We start from the raw sequence: 21,111 nt of genomic DNA, 5'->3' as shown, positions 1-21,111 counted from the left end.
ATATTAAAACCTACAAAAAGTAGCATGGGACCTTTAATAGCTAATTTAGTGATATCACTAGCTGTGAAAGCAGGGACATTATTAGAAATCGAAGTTTAAATGAATTCTTATTAAGCTTTAACTATTGTTGTTTAAATCATAAACTAAATTGTGTTATGAGCAGAATATGTACAGTGACAGGGTAAGGGTCAGACCCCCGGGATTAGGGATGGAGCTAAAGCATCTTTCTTTTTTTCTTTTCTTTAATTTCCCTAACATGACTTATTTACAAAGATTAAGTTTATCATCACTTGATTATAAGTGTAAATGTTAACAGGATAACTTTGCATGATTGTACAGAAGACTTTACAAGACCTATCTATCTATCTATCTATCTATCTATCTCTGTAGGAGTAACGTTACTGCAGTGAGTGAACTGATTGCGATGAGGTCATTCTGACGGGGGAAGGGGCGGGGCTACACAGCGTCATTCTGACAGTGGGGTGGGGGCGGGGCTACGCAGCATCATTCTGACAGCGGGGTGGGGGCGGGGCTACGCAGCATCATTCTGACAGCGGGAGCAGGGCGGGGTTACGCAGCATCATCGGAGCTTGTCGTTTTATTGTACGGCTGCTGATGCTGAGAGGTCGCGCTGATAAATATGTAGGACCATGATTGCGGATTTGAGGTTTGGGGACCGTGACACATCGTGGCGGATTGTTTTTTAGGTAAGAACAGCGTCTTTGAGTCGCTGCCTGTTTTAACTGTATGCACGCGCCGTCGCTGAGATGCGCTTCAGAGAGCCACCGGACAGATTGACAGTATTACACAGAAAGGCTTATAGAAATGAAATTAGGGCACGCCTAGAAAGCATGCAGCACTCGGCCTCTATGGCTCGGTTCTGGTGTGATATCTTGTTTTGTATGGATGGGAATGGGCGAGCTCGGCCTGCGCGCGCGTCATGACGCGTGAGAATCAGTCTGCAGGCCTCGAGGAGACACTGATGCGGTGCATTACAGATTATACACTCATACTCATGATAGCGTCCAGTTCTCATCACAGAACAATCATCTGTCGAAGGCAGTCTGTCACATAACCTCTGCTACAAATCTCACATCGATATCCTTTGACTAAACTACAGAAAAGACAGGAAAAATAGCGTGTTAATATCTCTAATATTTCAAAAAATTAAAGAAATTTTTCTTTGAGAGGATGTACAAGATTTTCTTTTAATTCCATTTGATGTCCTAAATGGCCATATTGTTATTTGGAGAATCTGGAAAATCCTATTGAGAAGTGTGTGTTCTTAAAGGTATATGAGTAATCCCAAAAATGAGTATTCATCGGCTGCAGGGAATCCTTCAGAAGCAGTACAGTGGCTCATTATGTGATCATATATATACACAGTATATAAAATAGTTATTGTTCTTAACAATCTGCATTATATTACATTTTACTTTTACTCCATACATTAACCGGTCATATGTCTTAATATATTACATTTTATTAAAAAAGTACAAGAAATCAAACAAGAAATTTTTATAGCCAATGCGTTCTGCATTTTACTGTGTTGGCATCTTTACTGTAAAATAGTAGCATTTTATTATTATGGTACCTGTTCAACATATTGAACTATTGAAAAACATTGAAAAAATTAACTATTACTAATACATATTATTATTGAATACATCTTTTTAATTGAAAGTCTAAAAGAATAACCATCCAAAGTTTAGAGTGTTTTTATTTTATTTAATTTTTTTGGTACAATTGACATAACCAAGATTATTTTTCCTTGCCAAATAGAGGCATTATCCCAAAATATCACAAATCTATTTTACAAAAAGGAAATGACATGTGGGTCTACTAACTGGAGAAACTGTAATCTTATGCATTTAATCTGCATGAAATTAAATGGAAATATCTTGAGGGGTGTTAGAGCACAACAGGCTGTTCGAGTCAGTGTTATTTTTAGTTTTTCAGTGTGAATTGATTGACTATTGATCACTTCAAATTGAACTGACTGTTAGTTGTGGGGCTGAAGAGAACACCTTTGAAACTGAACTGGATTTTGTGTTATTACACTAGCATCCATTTACAACTTCCTGGAAACAGAAATGTTAAGATTTCTTCTATTGCTGGGGTCAAAGTGAGCCACGGCTAGTGAACTGTGTGTTATTGTGTGTGTGGTGTCAGTGGATGTAAATGTGGGTCATGACACCAGTGTGTGTGTGTGTGCTATAGCAGTAAACAGATGAGAGCAGCTGGGAGAGAAACTGACTGTAACATCCCATGAACAGCCCAGTCCCTCCAACAACCTTCAGCTCTCCAGTAATGAGATGCATTTCTTTATAATATCATTTAGGCAACATTTCATGTTTGAGTGCAGCCTGGTTAGCACTAAGCATTTTCTTGCTTATAAAGTGGTGCACAATTAATCACTACTTTACCTCACATTACTAAATTTCAGTCTATTGATTTGTCACATGCAAATGTATTAGTGAGGTTTGCTAAGGCAAGCATTACGCTGTTGTGCATGCTTGTAATTTACTAAATCTACTGTACAGAAGATTTACAGAATTAAATCAATTAAACAAATGAAGAACAACTCAGTTTTGTTTATATTGTAATTGTATTACCAGTCGTTAGCTACTGTAGATGAAGTGTCTGTTCACAATAAAAATCAGAACAAGCTCGGAAATTCAATGTAAAGATATTTTCAAAGCACTACTCTATCTGTGTCCCTGCAGCACAAAAGCAGTCTTCAGTCTCTGGGGGATATTTGTAGCAATGGACAACAATACATTGTATGTGACAAAATTATAGATTTTTCTTTTTTTGCCATTAGGATATTAAATTAAGATAATGTTCCATGAAGATATTTTTTTAATTTCTCACCATAAATATATAATAACATAATTTTTGATTAGTAAGATGCATTGCTAAGAACTTCATTTGAACAACTTTAAAGATGATTTTCTCAACATTTAGATTTTTTTGCTCCCTCAGATTCCAGATTTTCAAATAGTTGCATCTCAGACAAATATTGTCCTCCTCACAAACCACACATTAATGGAGAGATGATTTATTTATATAGCTTTCAGATGATGTACAAATCTAAATTTCGAGAAATTGATAGCATGCATATCTGAACTAAAGTAGGCAGCTGTCTTGCTAATGTAATATGCATAAATATATAAAGTAAAAAAAGAAATGGCATATTGTTAATCAAAGGCCAAAACACTATAGAAACCCATATGACTCACATGGCTCACAGTGTTGGCCCTAATTAAAAATAAACAATGGTTTTACTACAAAGCAATTATAAAAATGAACAAAATTAAAACACCCGGTTATTGTAGTTAAATCATGGTAACCACAAATTAACCATGGTTTGGCTACACTAACCATAGTTTAAACATGGTATTTTGTAATAAAACTGTGGTTATCAAATCCAGTTGATCAATCCTCCAAAAAACCTGGTAAACTGGTAATTTGAGTTACTATCTGGTCACATCTGGAGATATCTTTTCGGTATGATATGGTTAGGAACTGAACTCAACTGACAATGTGAATATTCACAAAATATATACAGCAGCTAATGTAATTTTATGCATCTATGTTAACTAGTGCTGTTGATGTGTCAGATGTGTTAGCAGATTGGGTTTCACAGTAAATGAATGCAAAGCTTCTATGTTTAGACACAAAGGTGTTTTCCACTGTAATATTCAGTGTGATGGGATGCATGTCCTATACTTAGCACACAGAAACATTCAGAGGGATTTATGGATGCAGAAGGCTAAATCAGAACAGATGATCACAGCTGCAGCTAATTGTGCCCCACACAAATATATCTTTAAACTTGGCACCCAGGGCCTTCAGTGTGTGCTCTTTGATTCAGTCCTTTCTGGGTTAATATGGTATTAGTGATAGTGGTTTTATAGTCTGGTACAGTATGGCATCAGCATGCTGCTTTCAGTCCTGAACTGCTTTTCTGAAAAATAGATTATTGTCTTTCATGCATGTGTGCAATGATTAATGATCACAACAACCTCTGTGCATCCTTAAAATCAGCATCATGTGCAAAAAGCTTTGGAACATTTGAATCTGATATCCAGAGTGGATTGATCCACGTTATGAGACAGATCTATTCATTTTGATGAGGATGTGTAGAAAGAGATTGTTAGAGTTACAGTGTTGGGATGAACTGAGCTTCTCTGGAGCCAAAGCACCTCAGGATTTTGATGTCGAACACGCACAGTTTAATCAAAATATCTGCCCAGCATCTAATGCTGTTGACTCATAGATTCTGGCAGACTGAAAGATTAACTGGCATAAATTACATAACCAAGATTATCATCCTCTGCCAACACGCTAGTAAAGCAATGCATGACATCACAGTGTGTTACAGTAAGTGATCATGCACAGCTTATAATAATAATGCACTTTCATCACGAATAAAGGAAAATACTTCTCTCTCTCTCTCTCTCTCTCGGTCTCTCTCTCTCTCTCTCGGTCTCTCTCTCTCTCTCTCTCTCTCTCTCTCTCTCTCTCTGTCTGTCTCGTCTCCTGTGTTGTACTAACAGCTGTATCTGTAGACACAAGCTTCAGTCTTCATTCACAATCTCTTAATCGCCACTATGCCTCATCATCATAATCTCTTAATCATCATGATGCTGTTTATGTAATGAAGGTCTTCTCGAGTTTATTTATCTGACTGTAGAAGACGGTTGTAGTGTGCATGGTTGTGAAGCGTGGTTAAACACAATTAAAACACACTCAAACAAACTTTTCAAAGCAGTCCATTTTAATGTACCACGAGAGAATTCTGTTCTCACTATTAACAAAGCATTTACTGTGACTTTTGGCTCAATAAACTCCTAATTTGATGCTTATTAATAGTTAAAAGTAGTTGTTAAATTTAGGTAAGTTGAGGATTAAGAGATCTAAAATATGATCATGCAGAATAAGGGTCCGTGTTTCCATTGCAATGCACTGCTTTTAACAACTGTTGAAGAGTTTTAACTCTTTCACGCAGCGCCGCTCATCAAAACAGTGGACCAATCAGAAGAGCCCGGGGGCGGGGCCTAATGCATTAATATGTGCTTTGTACTAATAAACAGCTAATGTGCTAGTAATATGCATGCTAACCACTGATCTATAATAGAGAATAGAGTCCTAAACTAAAGTGTTACTGAAATGTCCTGAAAATGTACACACACTCCACATATCTGACACGGTTTTTCATAATTTGATAATCACAGCTGATTTTGAAATGACACTAATATTGTTTTCAGTGTTCTAGCTTTGTAGCACTGAATGCAACGGAGCTCACATAAAGTATGTCATCACGCTCTTCAATATATATTAATCCTAATTAATTTTTTTTTTTATAAATGTTCATATTCTATGACATTGTGGGTCTGGAATTAAAAGGCAATGTTGCAAAATACATTCTAAGGCTTTCCTCAAGAGTTTCATATAACAAGAAAAACGTCTTAACAACAAAAAGACACACAGAAGTGGCTGAAGTCAGTGCATGACAATTAAAATTTCCAAACATACACATTGATGTTGTCTTTCCCCTTACTGGAAATGTGGGTTTGTGTTTTCGCCCCCAGGTTTTCTCACTACAAGGATAATGAGGAAAAGACGGAGCTGGGAACGTCAGTGTAACTTGAAGTGATGGATACTAAGAGTGTTTGAGGAACCCTTACATCTGACCCAATGGCTAAGAAAGGCCGTGCCAAGGGCGAGAAGCCTGAAGCGCTCATCTCTTCCTTACAGGCAGCCAATGAAGATCTCAGGTCCAAATTAACCGATATTCAAATTGAACTGCATCAAGAAAAATGCAAGGTACGTAACGGCATGTACAGATTTACATTGGTACAATGAACTTTCATAACCTTCATAAGTCTATTGTGCTCGCTTGATCAAAAAACCTGTGATATTAAAATATTATTACAATTTAAATGAGCTGTTTTCAATGTGTATGCTAAAGTGTAATTTATTTCTGTAATGCACAGCTGTATTTTCAGCATCATTCCTCCAGTCTTCAGTGTCACATGATCTTCAGAAATCATGAAAATATGATGATTTATTATCAGTGTTGGAAACTGTTGTGGTGCTTTAAGAACAGATACTGGATAAATGCAATATTACCACAAGACTCATTCATGAACTAATTCCTGCAGGTGACCAAGTTGGAGCGAGAAAAGGTGCAGGAGGGCAAGCGCATTCGCGAACAGGAGCAGCATCGGCATACAGCGGCGCTGACGGAGCAGAGGGCTCGCTGGCACGAGGACAAGTTAAAGGAGCTCGCAGCTCTGCGGGAATCACTGACACGGCAGCACGAGCAGGAGTTAGCGCGAACCGCTAAGATCAAAGAAGGAGAGATCCAGCGTCTGCGGACTGCACTCAGTGGACTGCGCGATGGTAGCGGAGAGAAAGTGCGCACCGCGCTGACGCTCGAGGCCCGAGAGGAAGCACGCCGCTTCTTTGACCAGGAGCGAGTCAAACTGCTGCAGGAAATAGCTGAGCTAAAATCCACCAAACGGCAGACGGATGAAGCGCTGAATACTATGATCTTAGCCGACAAGATGAAGGCTGGTGACCTGCGCACTGAACATCAAGCGCACCAGGAGCAGATCTCCAAGATCAAGTGGGACAGTGAGCGAGATATTCGTCGACTGGTAACCCAGCATTTGTATTCTTCATCTGGAAATGTCAAATAATAAAGCAGTGAATTTATGACAGCTAAGAGGGTTTAAGGAACAACGCACCTTAGCATTGTTATAAATTCACTGTAAACCACGGCTTCTTGAGGATTATTGCTTTTATAAAACGATTATTCCATGTAAGTAGTAAGGTGTTACAAAATAAAACAGAGCAAATAAAGTGTTATGATATTAATAAAAACATTAGACATCCGCCAAAGAATGTAGTTTGTCAGAAAACACAACAACAAAGTGGTTGCTGAGCAACACACAGGCGTAAACAAAGGTGTATGTTTGTAGAGTAATTTACAACAGCTTCGAACGCGGCTCAACCAATCAGAATCAAGAACCAGAACTATCTGTTTTATAATAAAGCAATAAGCCCCAAAATAAGGGGCGTTGTTAGGTACGATGCAGAGCGGAGTGCCTAAAACCCCCTTAGGTGTTATATATTCACTGTAAACCACGGCTTCAAAGGGTTATTGCTTTTATAAAATGGTTATTCCATATACATAGTACGGTTTCACAAAATAAAACAGAACAAATAAAGTGTAATTATATTAATAAAAACAGTATTCTTTCCACCAAACAATGTAGCTCCTCAGAAACGGCTGTGGTTGCAACAAAGTGGTTTCCGAGAACACACAGAACATTACAGGATTTTTTTTTCCATTAGATCTATCACTGTATAAAGAAGATTTACATGAATTTGAATGCCAGGTTTTACTGTAGTGTTTTAAAAGTCTTTATTTTTTGCGTTAGTTACAGTTAGGCTCTATTTGCTTAATGCAGTATGAACTGTGTGCAGGTGGATGAGATCAAGGCGAAGGACCGGACGATCTTCTCGCTGGAGAAAGAGCTGGAAACAGCCACAGGCTTCGTGCAGAAGTTGCAGCTACAGAAAGATGCGCTTGATGAGCAGCTGTTTTTGGTAAAAGAGGCAGAGTGCAACCTGGGAAGCCCCAAAAGAGAGATCCCTGGCCGCGCTGGAGATGGAGCAGAGCATTGTGGGAGTCCGGTAAAGAAACTAGAAAATGCACATGTTCTTGTAGTGCAGTGCAGTCTTAAACATATAGTTGAGATCTCAAAAATGATAAAACAGGACACATTTCTGATTGGTTATTGGTTAATCCCATAAGCATTTTATTTTAGTGCATACATTTTCCTTTATTATGTGTGTGTGTGCTACAGATATATCTGGTGTTATGTGTTTTAGGACATGAGAAGGAACCAGAAACGCATGAGTGAACTCAAAGCCACCATTCGTAAGCTGGAGGACCGCAATTCAATCTTAGTGGATGAAAGAAACGAGCTGGTATGTTTGCATAGATGCTTCCTGGATACTCTGTGTCGCAGTGAAGGATAAAAAGCAGTGCCAACTGTGGAATGATTTTTGGGTTTTACAGGAGTATAAAATCCTCAGCATGCATCTTCGTTTATGGTGTGGTCTTGGAAACATTTCTTTTTATGTCTTTTGTTTATGAATAATTAACCCTGAATTTCTCCCCTCAGTTGAAGCGTGTTCGAGAAACAGAGAAACAGTGCAAGCCCTTACTGGACAAGAACAAGTTATTAAGTAGGAAAAATGATGAACTCAGCCATTCCCTTCAGAGGATGGAGGATAAACTTAAATCCATTACCAAGGAGAACCTGGAGATGGTGGGTTCCTCTTTATTTCTAACATCTCTCCAAATGTAATCTGCATTATTATGTGTGATTAAATTTAATGCATTTGTTACCGAATGCTAACAAAGACTTGATGATTTGAGCAGACAGTGTGTAGCTAAACTTTGAATGCACAATCTTTTAAGTCTATGTTACTGTAATGCTGACAGTTTAGAAAAAATAAATTAGACGGGTGTTTTGTTTTAAGATCACATGGTTGTCACGGCCTTGGACTCGTTATAATGTGTTTTCCCTCCATGTGTTCCAAGTCCCATGTTAATTGTTTCGTTGACTGTTTCCCCAATTATCTTGTGTTTATAAGCCCTAGTCCTTTCAGTTGATTTTGGATGGAGATTGTACGTCTACCTTTGTGTTTCCTGTGGTCCTTTCTGCTTCGATTATTCATATGGATTATTGAATTAAAAGAAGATTGTTCTTTGCATTCCTCGTTCCTCGCTCCTCGTTACACATAGTGTGACAGAATCTCAGACCTTAAACTGTTTAAATTGCGTGTCTACCCTCCGTTTGTTTTCCGGTTTTCCTCAGTCCTTTGTTTCCGTTGTGTTGTCATGGATCCCTTCCTTCCCTGAATTCATCCTCGTGTTGGAGCAGGGAGAAAATTTGCTGGAGGATCACACCAGACTGTTTTTGGCTGTTGTCCGAAGATGGCCCTCGAGCGTAAATCACTGCCTGTGTGGAGTGAACACTGGCGAGAAATGGATCTCTGTTCCCCGCCGGTTCCCAGGGATTAATTGCCAATGCCACTCCCGACCCAGAGCCCAGCCCACCATCTCCCCATGTGTAGAGCGCATAACCGAGCCCACCGCTGATGGAGAGCCAGAGCTTGCCGCGGCCATCGAGGCATTGCTAGAGCGCGACAGAGATGAGGATCACTGTGGAGACAGAGGCTGTGATGTCAGTCCAGGTCTGTGAGCCGGCAACACCACCTACCACAAGGGAGAAAGCCACAGACAGTATGAGCACAGCTGTGGCTGAGAGTGAGCTGAATATGGCTCAGCAAAAGGGTCAAAATGAGGAGTAGGATCTGATTGACTGGGAATCTGATCTGGAGATTGAACTGCCCCCTCTCCTCTCTCCGTTGTCTCCACTGGTTCTGTCCAGCCATCCTTCGTCCATGGCTCCCTCCTCCAGCCCTGAGGGGGCTTCCGATTCTCCAGTGCCCGCTCCTCATAAATGCCAATCCTCCCACCCGCTCCAACCTCCTCGAATGCTGTCGTCTGGCAAGCCCCTCTGCTCGCCCTCAGCCTACCATCATTGAGCCCCGCGGGACTGCCATCCTCCAGCATGGTTGGTCTCCCTCACCTCTGCCTCCAGTCTCTGAGGCCAGGACTCTGTGTCGGCCCATTGACCAGTCAGTTCCACCATGGCTCCTAGCTCCCTCCTGTCCGTCGTGGCCTGCCAGTCCACAAGCTCCGCATGGCTCTCCCATCCCTCCGGCTCCTCCTTGGTCTGGCGTCAACCATCTTGCGGCTCAGGACTCCACTCCTCTGGCTTCACCTAGTTCCTTCGGCTCCGTCAGACACCCTCATCCCCTCGGCTCCACCACGTCCTCCTGGATCTACATCTCTGCATCATTCGCCGGCGCCATCGGCTGTGCCTAGGACCTCTGGATCCTCCTTGTCACCTTGGCTCTTCAGCCAGAGTCGGGGACCACTTCTCCTCCATGACTCCTCCCTCCGTCGGCTCCACTGTGGGCCGCTGTTATGGCCGTGGCCTGGGTCCTGCTGGTCTCCTCATGTCTCCTCCCTGGCTCCTCACTACTGTCTGCTTGCCCCCTCCCGGGGGTCTGTCCTCCACCGGAACCTCCTTCTTGATTCCCACCCATTTCCCCTTCCTCTATTGTTCCACGGTGTGAGGTCGCAACTTCCTGGAGGTGGGAGTAATGTCACGTGCCTGGACTCATCATGTTGTGTTTTCCCTCTATGTGTTCCATGTCCCATGTTGATTGAATTATTCCTTGCACCTGTGTTTCTCCAGTTATCTTGTGTTTATAAGCCCTAGTCCTTTCAGTTAGTTTAGGTCGGAGATTGTACGTCTATCTTTGTGTTTCCTGTGCTCCTGTCTGCCCTGTGTATTCCTTTGGATTATATTGAAATAAAAGAAGATTGTTCCATGCATTTCTGGTTTCCTCATTCCTTGCTCCTCGCTACACATTGTGTGACAATAGTGACATATTGTTTTGAATTTTTACATGTGCATTTAGCACTAAACACTGAGGTTATTTGATTACTTTTTCTAACTAAATGTTGCAATTTAAATATGTTTGAATGTGAATTCACAATTTCTCAGATGGACAGGGAACACTGTACTGAGTAAGAAATTCACAGATTCAAGATTAGGATGAGTTTGTTTCTGCATCAGATTTTGAGAAATGTTGCATTGCATCAGTGTCTCATAATCTGAGGAAGAAATTATTCAATGTATTACTTGCCATCTCTTAGTGATTATTTATGAAATTCACTAGCAGTAACTGAGTGAAATTGCTTCTACATCATTTTTTTTTCAGTGTTGTTGTATTGGTATTGTTTTGTTGTATTCAGAAGGAGAAGATTACCTCCCATCCTCCACTGAAGAAACTCAAGTCTCTGAATGATCTGGATCAGGCCATTGATGATCAAGAGATTGAGTTCCTCAAGCTGCAGGTTCTGGAGCAGCAGAGCATGATCGATGAACTGACACGAGTGAGTACTTCTCAAAAACACCAGCCAGGACACACAGCAGTGAGCACCAAACACCCATCTATCATCTCTTTCTCGTGCACGTTTCAGGATAGAGAAAAACTCTTGAGAAAGAAGAGGCATAAACGAAACAGACCTATAAAGGTGAGTGTGTGATTATCTCAGCTAGCTATGTTGCCATGCAAAGTTGGGAACTGAACTTGTGCGAAAAATTAACAAAAAGAGCACAGATTCCATCCCAAGAGAACCAAATCTTCACTTTCTGGAAATATCAGTAAGTTTCTGCAAATGGAGGAGCCAGTCACTCTTTTTTCCTGCATTCAGCGAACCAAGATTTCATTAAAAAGGTGTGCATTTACCTAGAACTGTTTTTGTTATTCTCGTGCGCAGAGGCATATTGTTGTAGACACATTCTATGGGTATGATGAAGAGTCTATGGATTCAGAAACGTCCTCGGTGGCTTCCTTGCGCATGGACCGAACCCCGGCTACACCAGACGAAGATTTAGATGAGGTGAGCATTGAGGAAGATTGCCTTCCTCAGTCAGGATCCCTGTGTTTTATGCTGTTCGTATTTCTCATAGAAGCTTTTCATTCTTAAAGAGTTTGGCGGCTGAAGAGTCTGAGTTGCGCTTTAAGCACTTGACACGGGAATATCAGGCTCTTCAGAGAGCTTATGCCCTCCTACAGGAGCAGAAAGGAGGTGTGCTGGACGCTGAAATGGAGGCTAAGGTATTCCTCAGATACTCTGTGCACTACTGCTTATCTATTAACAATACAGAAGTAAGCTACAGGACTCTCTTTTCCCCCCAGATTTATTAACTCTTTCAAAAATGCAATTCATGCATATAATTTGAATGCACCTTTTAATATTATAATATGTGTTCCTGTAGCTCAATTGGTATCGCATTGCGATATCAAGCGCAAGGTTGTGGGTTCGATTCCCCGGGAACACATGATAGGTAAAAATTGATAGCGTGAATGCACCGTAAGTCGCTTTGGATAAAAGCGTCTGCTAAATGCATAAATTAAATGTAATTTAATTTAATTTTAATTTAATATGATTACCATTATTTGGATATGTAAATGGTGGGGTGGTACAACTGTCCTAATGAATCAAATGTCAAAAAAAAAAAAACTCATTGTGGTTATTATTGTTAACTAAACAAAACCAAAAAGTTAAACAAAAAACAACAACAACAAAATAAATGTGCAACCAACATATTAAAACACATTCTTTATACAGTCAGTCATATAGAAGACTCCTGAAGACCCTTATTAGTTTTGTCATGATCAATAAGTCTGATGAACTATGGATCCAACAAGGTCCTGGTTCCCTTCATATTATCCTCACTGATACAGAATATACACAGATTGTTTGGAAACTAAATGGCAAAACCCAACAATTTCGGAAACACAATTCTCACAATTAACTAGCATGAATATTACTAACATATTGGCTGTTTACAATTACAAGCACACATTAATGTCTTATTCTGCATGACTATATTTTAGATCTCTTAATCCACCCCACACCTAAACTAACAACTACCTCGCTAACTATTAATAAATAGCAAATTAGGAGTTTATTGAGGCACAAGTTAATAGTGAGACCTCAAACTAAAGTGTGACCAACATTTCATGTACTGTCTATCTTCACAAACACAAGCTTCTGAAGTTAAACACGGTTATGTTTGATAGTTTTGTTATCTTTGCAGGGTCATGAGCAGCTCCAGGCAGATGCTCAAAGGTATAAAGCTAAAATTGAAGACCTGGAAAAGGAGCTTGCTTTAAAAGGACAGGTAAACGTCTTTAACTACTGTTGATATTAGTGCATGTAAAATGTTTACCCACAGCACGCTAACAGACGTATTTCCCCAGTATCTGGTTATAAAGCCCATGGTTTGGTGTCTTCCTCACAGGACTCCAGATGGGTGGAAGAGAAGCAGCTGTTCCTCAGACGCAATCAGGAGCTGCTGGAGAAGGTGCGGGGAAGTGATGCGTTACAATGTTGCATTACTCCCCCCAAAAAAGTTACTGATTAAAAAGTTACTTTTTATGGGAAGTAATGCATTGCATTTCTTTTGCGTTAGTTCTTCTCATCTGGGGCAAGTTTAGATTTAGGATCAACAGTGTGTGTGTGACATTAAGTTGTACGCAGTTTAAAAAAGTGATTTATGTCCATCGAAAGCACATTAAATGTAAGTAAAGGGTCTATTTTTAAGGTTTCAAACAGTTGGTTGAAATAATGCTACATTGTCATTCAGTGTAACACTATAAACAACATGCGCATTCTGACCTGTACATATTACAATATATAAAAGAAGAAGTGAGCATATTACATTTTATTGGGTTTTAAACGAGTAAAACAATCTTACTGACAAATGGACAAAACCTAGGATAGTGGGATATTTTTAAAATGTAAAATTACAACTAATTGGTATTTGGGGTGAAAGTATTTAGTCTTTTAATATGTCATAAACTGATTTTTGTTGTAAATATGCCTGACAAGATTGTTGCACTGAATTACATTTTAGTGGCTCTCTTTGGTAAATCAGGGGAAAATGCATGATATAAAATTTCTGCTGAGAAAAACAAAAATGTAATTAATTTTTTTTTTTTTTTTTTTTTTATTAATTTAAAGCGGTATTACACTTTTTTGACCCAAGTATAAATTTAATAACAGTGCATGCAGGTACAGCAAGTGTAGGTACATTTGTAATAACTTATGTTCAAATAAATACATTGTATGATTTTTTTTCCTATGTACACTATTGGTAAAAAAAAGAACTTTATTAATGTTTTTGTTAAGAAGACTCTTTTGCCCACCAATGCTGTATTTATTGGATTAAAAATACAGTAAAAACAGTTATAATGCAAATTATTTTTACAATTTAAAATAGATTTTTTCTTCATCAATATATAGTAAAACTCTAATGTATTTCTGTGATGCTCCGCTGTATTTTCAGCATCATTCCTCCAGTCTTCAGTGTCACATGATCTTCAGAAATCAGAATAATATGATGATTTACTGCTCAAGAAACATTTTTGATTATTAGCAATGTACAATATTGTTGTGAAAACCATGACACATTGTTTAATAATATATAACAATAATAATAATATCACAAAAGAATAAATGCTGTTCTTCTGTACTTTCTGTTCCTCAAAGATTCGTGAAAACATGCATCAGTTTCCACAACAATATTGTGCAGTACAACAGTGTCCAACATTGATAATAATCAGAAATGTTTCTTGAGCAGCAAATCATCATATGATTCTGATTTCTGAAGATCACGTGAGTAACGGCTGTTAATTGCAGACAGGTTTGAAGGACATAAAAGCAGCGACAGTGAAAGTCTTTTATAAAGTCTGTCTCTTCTCCTGATGTTTGTTTGTCAGGTTGAAAAGCTGGAGAATGAAAACGCAAAGCTGCAGCAGGAACTACAGGACTCTAAAGATCAGAACGAACTGCTGGAGTTTCGCATCCTTGAGCTCGAGGTACGCAGAATAAAAATGAAGAAAAGTAGTTTCTGATGAATATTTTTGAGAGGAGTTGCGAGATGTAAACTCGCAAAGTCAGAATTATTTTTATATCTCACTATTCTAAGTTTGTATCTTGTAATTATGGCTTTTTTTTTTCAAATTCTGAGTTTATGTCTCACATTTTTGTTTGTTTTCCCTTCGTGGAGTAAAAAAAAAAAGGTTTAATTGCAACTTTTTTGCATTTTATTTTTAGAATTGCAAATTTTTTTTTTTTCAAGTCTGAATTGTGACATATAAACTCGGAAATACAAGAAAAAAGTCTAAATTGTAAAATACAAAGAAGAGCCAATAACAAGTCATTATTTTTCGAGTTTATATGTCATCATCATCGAGTTATAAATATGCACATATTTAGTGGAGCATAAGTTGTAACCTAATGCTTTTTTATGTCAAAACTAAGGCTATGTTGTGCAAAGCTGGTTCAAACGGCTACAAGAAGCCCAATGAAATACACAGTACTACAGGGATGATTGTTTTTGGCATGGTGTCTTATTAAATGTGTGTCCCTGAGGCTAGTTTGTGCACGATCTCTCTCTGTCTCTCATTCTCTGATGAGAAGGCATCCATCTAGTGGTGGAAGTATAGATATATAAAAGGAAGCCTGCTTTAATGAAACCATATCTTGTAGTGTGTAAAGCGTGTCTGATGTGACCCGACAGGAGCGTGAGAGGAGATCGCCTCCGTTTAACCTCCACATCCACCCGTTCTCTGAGGGAGTGAGCGCGCTGCAGATCTACTGTATCAAAGAGGGTGTGAAGGTAAATATGAAATCATAATCTGACACCTGCTTTCGTTAAGAGTGAGAACTGCTGACCCAGATGTGCTCTCAACAGGACGTGTGTATACCAGACCTCATCAAGCTGCTGGATATACTCGGAGATAACGGGGTACGTCACACACACCTGATGGAGTGTTAATAATGTACACCTGAGACTCCATGCACAGTGTGTATTTGTGCTTTTAACACAGAACCTGAGGAACGAGGAGCAGGTGGCCATCATTCAAGCCAGTACCGTGCTGTCGCTCGCTGAGAAGGTACTGTATTAGATATCACAGGCCCTCCACTAATACTTGTTAAATATGAGCAAAATGCCCAAAAAAATTCTAACCTTTCATTGAAGTAAAGTTCTAAAAAGTTAGAATTTTGTGCAAAATTTGTGCAAAAAAAAGAGAGATCAGAAGGAGAAACAATGCAGATTTATTTTCACAGCCGGCTTTGCTCATATTTACCAAGGATGCCAATATTAATGGAGGGTGCTGTATTAAATATGCATTCTTTTAAAGAGGCCCACAAAGTGTTTTAGATCATATCTGAATCATTATTAGTGTTGTAGGACGGTTGACAAATGTATCAAATATGATACAACATGCATTTTAGGAAGGTTTATTTGTTTGTCGTATTAGGCTTTATATATGATAGAAATGTATGTTTTGCCTCCTTCATTAAAAGCTGTAGCTGTCATAATATATCATCTTAGCAAGACAAATTATTGGGAGATAAAGAGTGTAACTGATATTAATATGCATTTTGTGTATTTTTTAAAAAAAAAAATTCTAAAATGTAATTGATTTTCATAATTTTTCACTAAACTGCTAGTGCATTGCATATGAATAACAACTATTTACCAATGTCTTTTGCAGAAGAATTACATTTATTTTGCATCGTTGAATCAAAATTTTATTTTCAAACAATGTGAAGCTGATTTGAAATTAAGCGTGGATTGTATAAACAATGAATACTACTGCCCCCAAAAATTCAAGATATTAGTATTTTGCATGAGATCTTTTTATCATTTTAAATAGTTAAGAGCAAATATCATCAGAGCAAGAGAAAATAAACTTGATTGCAAACATGATATTGATTTATGTCACGCTCAATAAACAAGAAGTTAATATTAAGTGACTTACATTTTAGACAGTTTAAACAGTTTCAAACGAATCTGTTGAAAAAAAAGATTGCATGACTCTCTCATTAAGAGATTTGTGGTTTTAGTTTCGTTTTGAGTGCATTATTTATTTTTATACACTCAAAAGCTTGCATTTAAAACATGAATCTCATGGCATTATCTTTGCAGTTGTAGACCTAGTGTAATTTATCAAGGTGTTTTTTGGTCAGTATGGATCTTTCAGATGAATTTGAAGAGTCGACTCAGTTTAGGTGGTCTCACCAGTCGCAGGACTAAGCTCCTTTATTTCCTTCACGTGTGTTTCTGGCTCTGTTAGTGATGATGTGTGATGTAGACAGATGTGTGTGTGTGTGCTGATTTAGTGGATCCAGCAGATTGAAGGCACAGAAGCTGCTCTGCATCAGAAGATGATGGACCTGGAGCTCGAGATGGTAGTCTTTACACATTATCTATACACTACACAACACATTTTACTATGAATTTGTGCTTATTTAATTGCAACAAAGCCTTAAAGAAAATGCATTTGCCAGACACACCACCTGCTTTTCCTAGAAATGTACACTTTGGAGTCAGTGCATTTATAAATTTTTCTGGTGATTTGCAGGAGATGTTCTGCAAACAGAAAGGTTATCTGGAGGAAGAGCTGGACTACAGGAAGCAGGCGCTGGATCAGGCCTACATGGTAAAAAACCTCTCCATTTGAACATTTCTGCTTTTTATGAATGTCAGCTGAGAAATCGTTGTGTGTGTGTGTGTGTGTGTGTGTGTAACAGCAAATCCAGGAGCTGGAGGCGACTCTGTACAACGCTCTGCAGCAGGATAAGGTCATCAGATACGGAGAGCCTCTGGACGAGCTGCAGAAGGACGAGTTACGCACGGCGGTGGAGAAGCTGCGCAGACAGATGCTGAGGAAGAGCCGAGAGTTTGACTGTCAGGTGCTGCAGGAGAGGATGGAGCTGCTCCATCAGGCCCATCAGGTGCCGCTCACCTCTTATCTTCACACACGTTACCAAACATAAAACATGAGATACAAGAGAAGAATATTTCATATTCTCAAGGAGACATGCCAGAGAAGGCATCCTCACAATCGAAGTGTCATATTATCATTTACATTTCTTTATTTAATGTCAAGATGGGCAGTGCTTGGAAAAGTTACTTTTAAAAGTAATGCATTACAATATTGCATTGCTCTCTAAAAACTAATTACTAATGAGAAATTAAGATTTGATGAATTTAAGGTAGGAAATTTACTAAATATCTTCATGAACCCAATAAAAATTGATAAGTTTGACCCATACAATGAATTTTTGGCTTTTGCTGCAGATATACCCCAAATACTTCAGACTGCTTTTGTGCTCCAGGGACACACAAACACACACACATACACACACACACATATATATAATAATTATAATTGATTTACATTACAAGCTATCAGTATTTCATCTAATTTTTGGCTGTATAAATTAAAATATCTGAACTAAATTGCATATTTTTGCTCAGTTTGGGTCTCTCACATGTTATAGTTAACTAAAACTAAAATAAAAAAACCTTAATAATAATAATAGTAACAACAACAATAACAACAATAACAATTACAATAATAATAATAATAATAATAATGACTAAAACTTTAACATGAAAAATTAAATATAACAATAAAATCGAATAAAAAATATTAACAAAAATGATAATTAAAATAACAATGCTCTGAATAAATTAAAATCTTTTTTCCTTCTGGAAGCTCGATATTTCTCTGTCTCATACAAAAAAGCCTAATGTATTAGATATGATATGACATGAAACACATTTCTATGCTATTAACTGTTTGTTAATCTTCTGGGGATTTAACTGGTGGTCTTAGACTGTATTTATAAATCAGATTGATATTAATAATCGCAGTAATAGTACCGTACCGTAATCAATGGTTTCAGCTTTCTCAAACCGGTTTGCATTAATTACATAATAAACAATAAATGTGTGACGTGTGTTTGTCTCGATGCAGAGGATCAGAGACCTGGAGGACAAGACTGACATCCAGAAGAGACAGATTAAAGATCTAGAGGAGAAGGTAAGACGGTTAGATCTCGACTTGATGATCTTTCAGTAATGTCTTTCATTTTTTTGTTCTGATATGAATGTTGAGCGTTTTCCGATGTCCTGTCTGTAACCATAATTGATAATCTTCTCTAATCTTTCTTTCAGTTTTTATTTCTCTTTCTGTTCTTCTCTCTTGCCTTCATTCTTTGGCCTTGATGTCTGTGACGTCTCCTGCGGAGGTGAGTGAAGGATCTTTTCTGCTTCCTTCTTTGCTTTCTGTTCTCGTGCTGAGAAGTGTTTGGAAGAAAATGCAGCAAATTCAGATTTATTCAGATCTACTCTTTAAAAATGCACATCTGATCTCAGGCTTCGTCTCTTTTGTCGTACACAGGATCTGAAGCAACCTGGAGCTGTCGCATGCCACTGCAATCATCCGGTTGTATTGACTCAAAGGTGTTTTGTTTTGCTTGTGTGGAAGTGGGAATTATGGACTTCACTGGATTCAGCCTCTGTGGAGGAGCGGGACAGAATGCTTGAAATCACACTTACAGAACAATACAAGTGTGACAAAACATAATCATCGACCCAACTAGATAGGATTATAAATTATCTCTGCCGTGCAGGGACCCGTCATGACCACGTCTTTACTGCATCTGCTGGGACTGCTACCAACCAGAGCCCACAGACCTGTGTCTTTCTCACTCTGTCTGTCTGTCTCTCCTCCAACACACACTTTGGGAAATTCAAAGCGAAATGGACGTCTTTGCAGAGACACATCCTCTCACAGGAGCTTGTTAGTGAGGGGAGGAGGCTTCTTCCTCACTGCCTGAACACAGAAAGGACAAAGGGACAAACTGAGAGAGAAACAAGACCATCCACTACAAACCATCCACACTAGCAGTTTTTGTTTACCCCTAGAAAGTTGAGTAGACTACTGCAATCTGCAACTAATTCTACACAGCCTGGTTTTTAAAATTATTCCTCATATCGGGCCTCATTCCTCCATCACAAGCACAATTTCTTAAATCAATCTAAAAGTTTACGCAAAAAACTATTCGTGCGACTAAAACCATTTTTTTACCTGACTCATGCTACAGTTTACGAAAGTTGCGATAAAACGGAAGTAGCAATAACAGTTTTCTTCTGTATTGTGACGTACATCTGAGTGTAACAGATTATAGAAAAAAATGTGCTCGGTTTTATAGATCCGTTGTTGATTGGATTTCGATTTGAGGGCAAAGCACTTGAATAAATGAGATTACAATAGATTTGTAAAAAATGAACTGGGTTTAAACTGACTATATGATTGGAGAATTTCTGTGTATTTTACCAGAGTGAGGTTTGATGATTGACCAGAAGATCCTACTACAACGTTTTAAATAAAATTTGCAATGTAAAAAAAAAACATATGGAAGCTTTTTTCCGCCAATGGAAAAAATAAGGTTATTGTGACTTTTAATCTCACAGTTCTGACTTTTTTTCTCGCAATTGTGTGATATAAACATGAAATACTTTCTTTCTCAGAATTTTCTCTCTGTAGCAAGTAAAAGTCAGAATATTATGTTTAAATCTCACAATTCTGACACTATAAACATAACACGGAATTGTGAGTTATAAGTATTGTAATATAATGCAAGTCAGAATTTATAAACTCATGATTGTAAGAAACATTTTTTTTCCCCGCAGGACTTCGTAACTTGCAATTGTGAGTTTATATCACAGTTCTGAGAAAAGAAGTCATAATTGCAAGTTTGCAATTCTCATTTTTTTTGTTGCCATTCTATTTTTTTGTTTTTGTTTACGCAATTCTGACTTTATTTCTCACAACTGCATGTTTATTTTACCCAATTCGGAAAAAGTCAGAATTGTGAGATTAAAAAGTGGCAATTACTTTTATTTTTTTTATTAGATTTTTTAATTGGTCTAAACTGGCTTCCATATATTTGTGAATGAATCAAGATAAGATAAATAATGTGCATTTAGAGAATAAATGGAGTGTATTTTTACGCAAGTAAAACCATTCACATGCAACAGTTTATGAAAGTTAAACTGTTTTTGTGTAAATTTTTGTACCACGTATCATATGCAACACAAGTCTTAAAATGTTGCACCATACAAGAGTTTATGTGGATGAAAGCATTTTTTTGTAAACAGTCACATCATGCAAGAGTTACACAAGTAAATCTCTTCTTCTTGAAACTGTCATTTAAAGGCCCTACATAAGAATCGTTTTCCAGATTATTTCCACAATTCTGCTTGTGGTTCACGAATGAGGCCCGTTGTCCAATAATATTCCCTGTCTGATGATCAGCAGCACCTCTTTCTGACTGCAGTGTAATATATATGTTTGTCGATATGTACATTTGTCTCTATTAACTCTGATGTTGATACACTTCTCCTCCTGCAGCTTGAGCAGTAGAGTCACTTTGCAGTTTAGAATTTATTCATGATTATAAATTGCGACTTTAATTGTGGTGACGGCTGCAGATGAAAATGTTTCTGCCTTCCTTGACTGTCCCTGTATTTACTCACCTCTTCCATGAGCCTTGTTCTTTTCTACTGT

At 38.3% G+C, this 21,111-nt stretch overlaps 1 protein-coding gene across 1 annotated transcript; it reads left to right on the top strand.

Annotated features, from left to right (window-relative positions):
* Positions 1 to 516: 516 nt before the first annotated feature.
* Positions 517 to 19,953, top strand: LOC113038235 (janus kinase and microtubule-interacting protein 2-like). Its single transcript, XM_026195513.1, has 22 exons — positions 517 to 707; positions 5,598 to 5,832; positions 6,171 to 6,668; positions 7,501 to 7,710; positions 7,909 to 8,007; positions 8,205 to 8,351; positions 10,919 to 11,059; positions 11,147 to 11,200; positions 11,447 to 11,569; positions 11,659 to 11,787; positions 12,774 to 12,857; positions 12,978 to 13,040; positions 14,458 to 14,556; positions 15,261 to 15,359; positions 15,435 to 15,488; positions 15,571 to 15,636; positions 16,871 to 16,939; positions 17,113 to 17,190; positions 17,282 to 17,485; positions 18,514 to 18,579; positions 18,714 to 18,787; positions 18,940 to 19,953. Exons 2-21 carry the CDS (start codon positions 5,704 to 5,706, stop codon positions 18,762 to 18,764), a joined length of 2,463 nt encoding a protein of 820 aa, XP_026051298.1. The 5' UTR covers positions 517 to 707; positions 5,598 to 5,703; the 3' UTR covers positions 18,765 to 18,787; positions 18,940 to 19,953.
* The last annotated feature ends 1,158 nt before the right edge of the window (positions 19,954 to 21,111 follow it).

Source organism: Carassius auratus, chromosome 21 (genome assembly GCF_003368295.1).
Source record: "Carassius auratus strain Wakin chromosome 21, ASM336829v1, whole genome shotgun sequence".
Taxonomy (NCBI): Eukaryota; Metazoa; Chordata; class Actinopteri; order Cypriniformes; family Cyprinidae; genus Carassius; species Carassius auratus.
The sequence above is the reverse complement of the archived record's forward strand: the minus strand, read 5'-3'. Positions and strand labels throughout refer to the sequence as shown.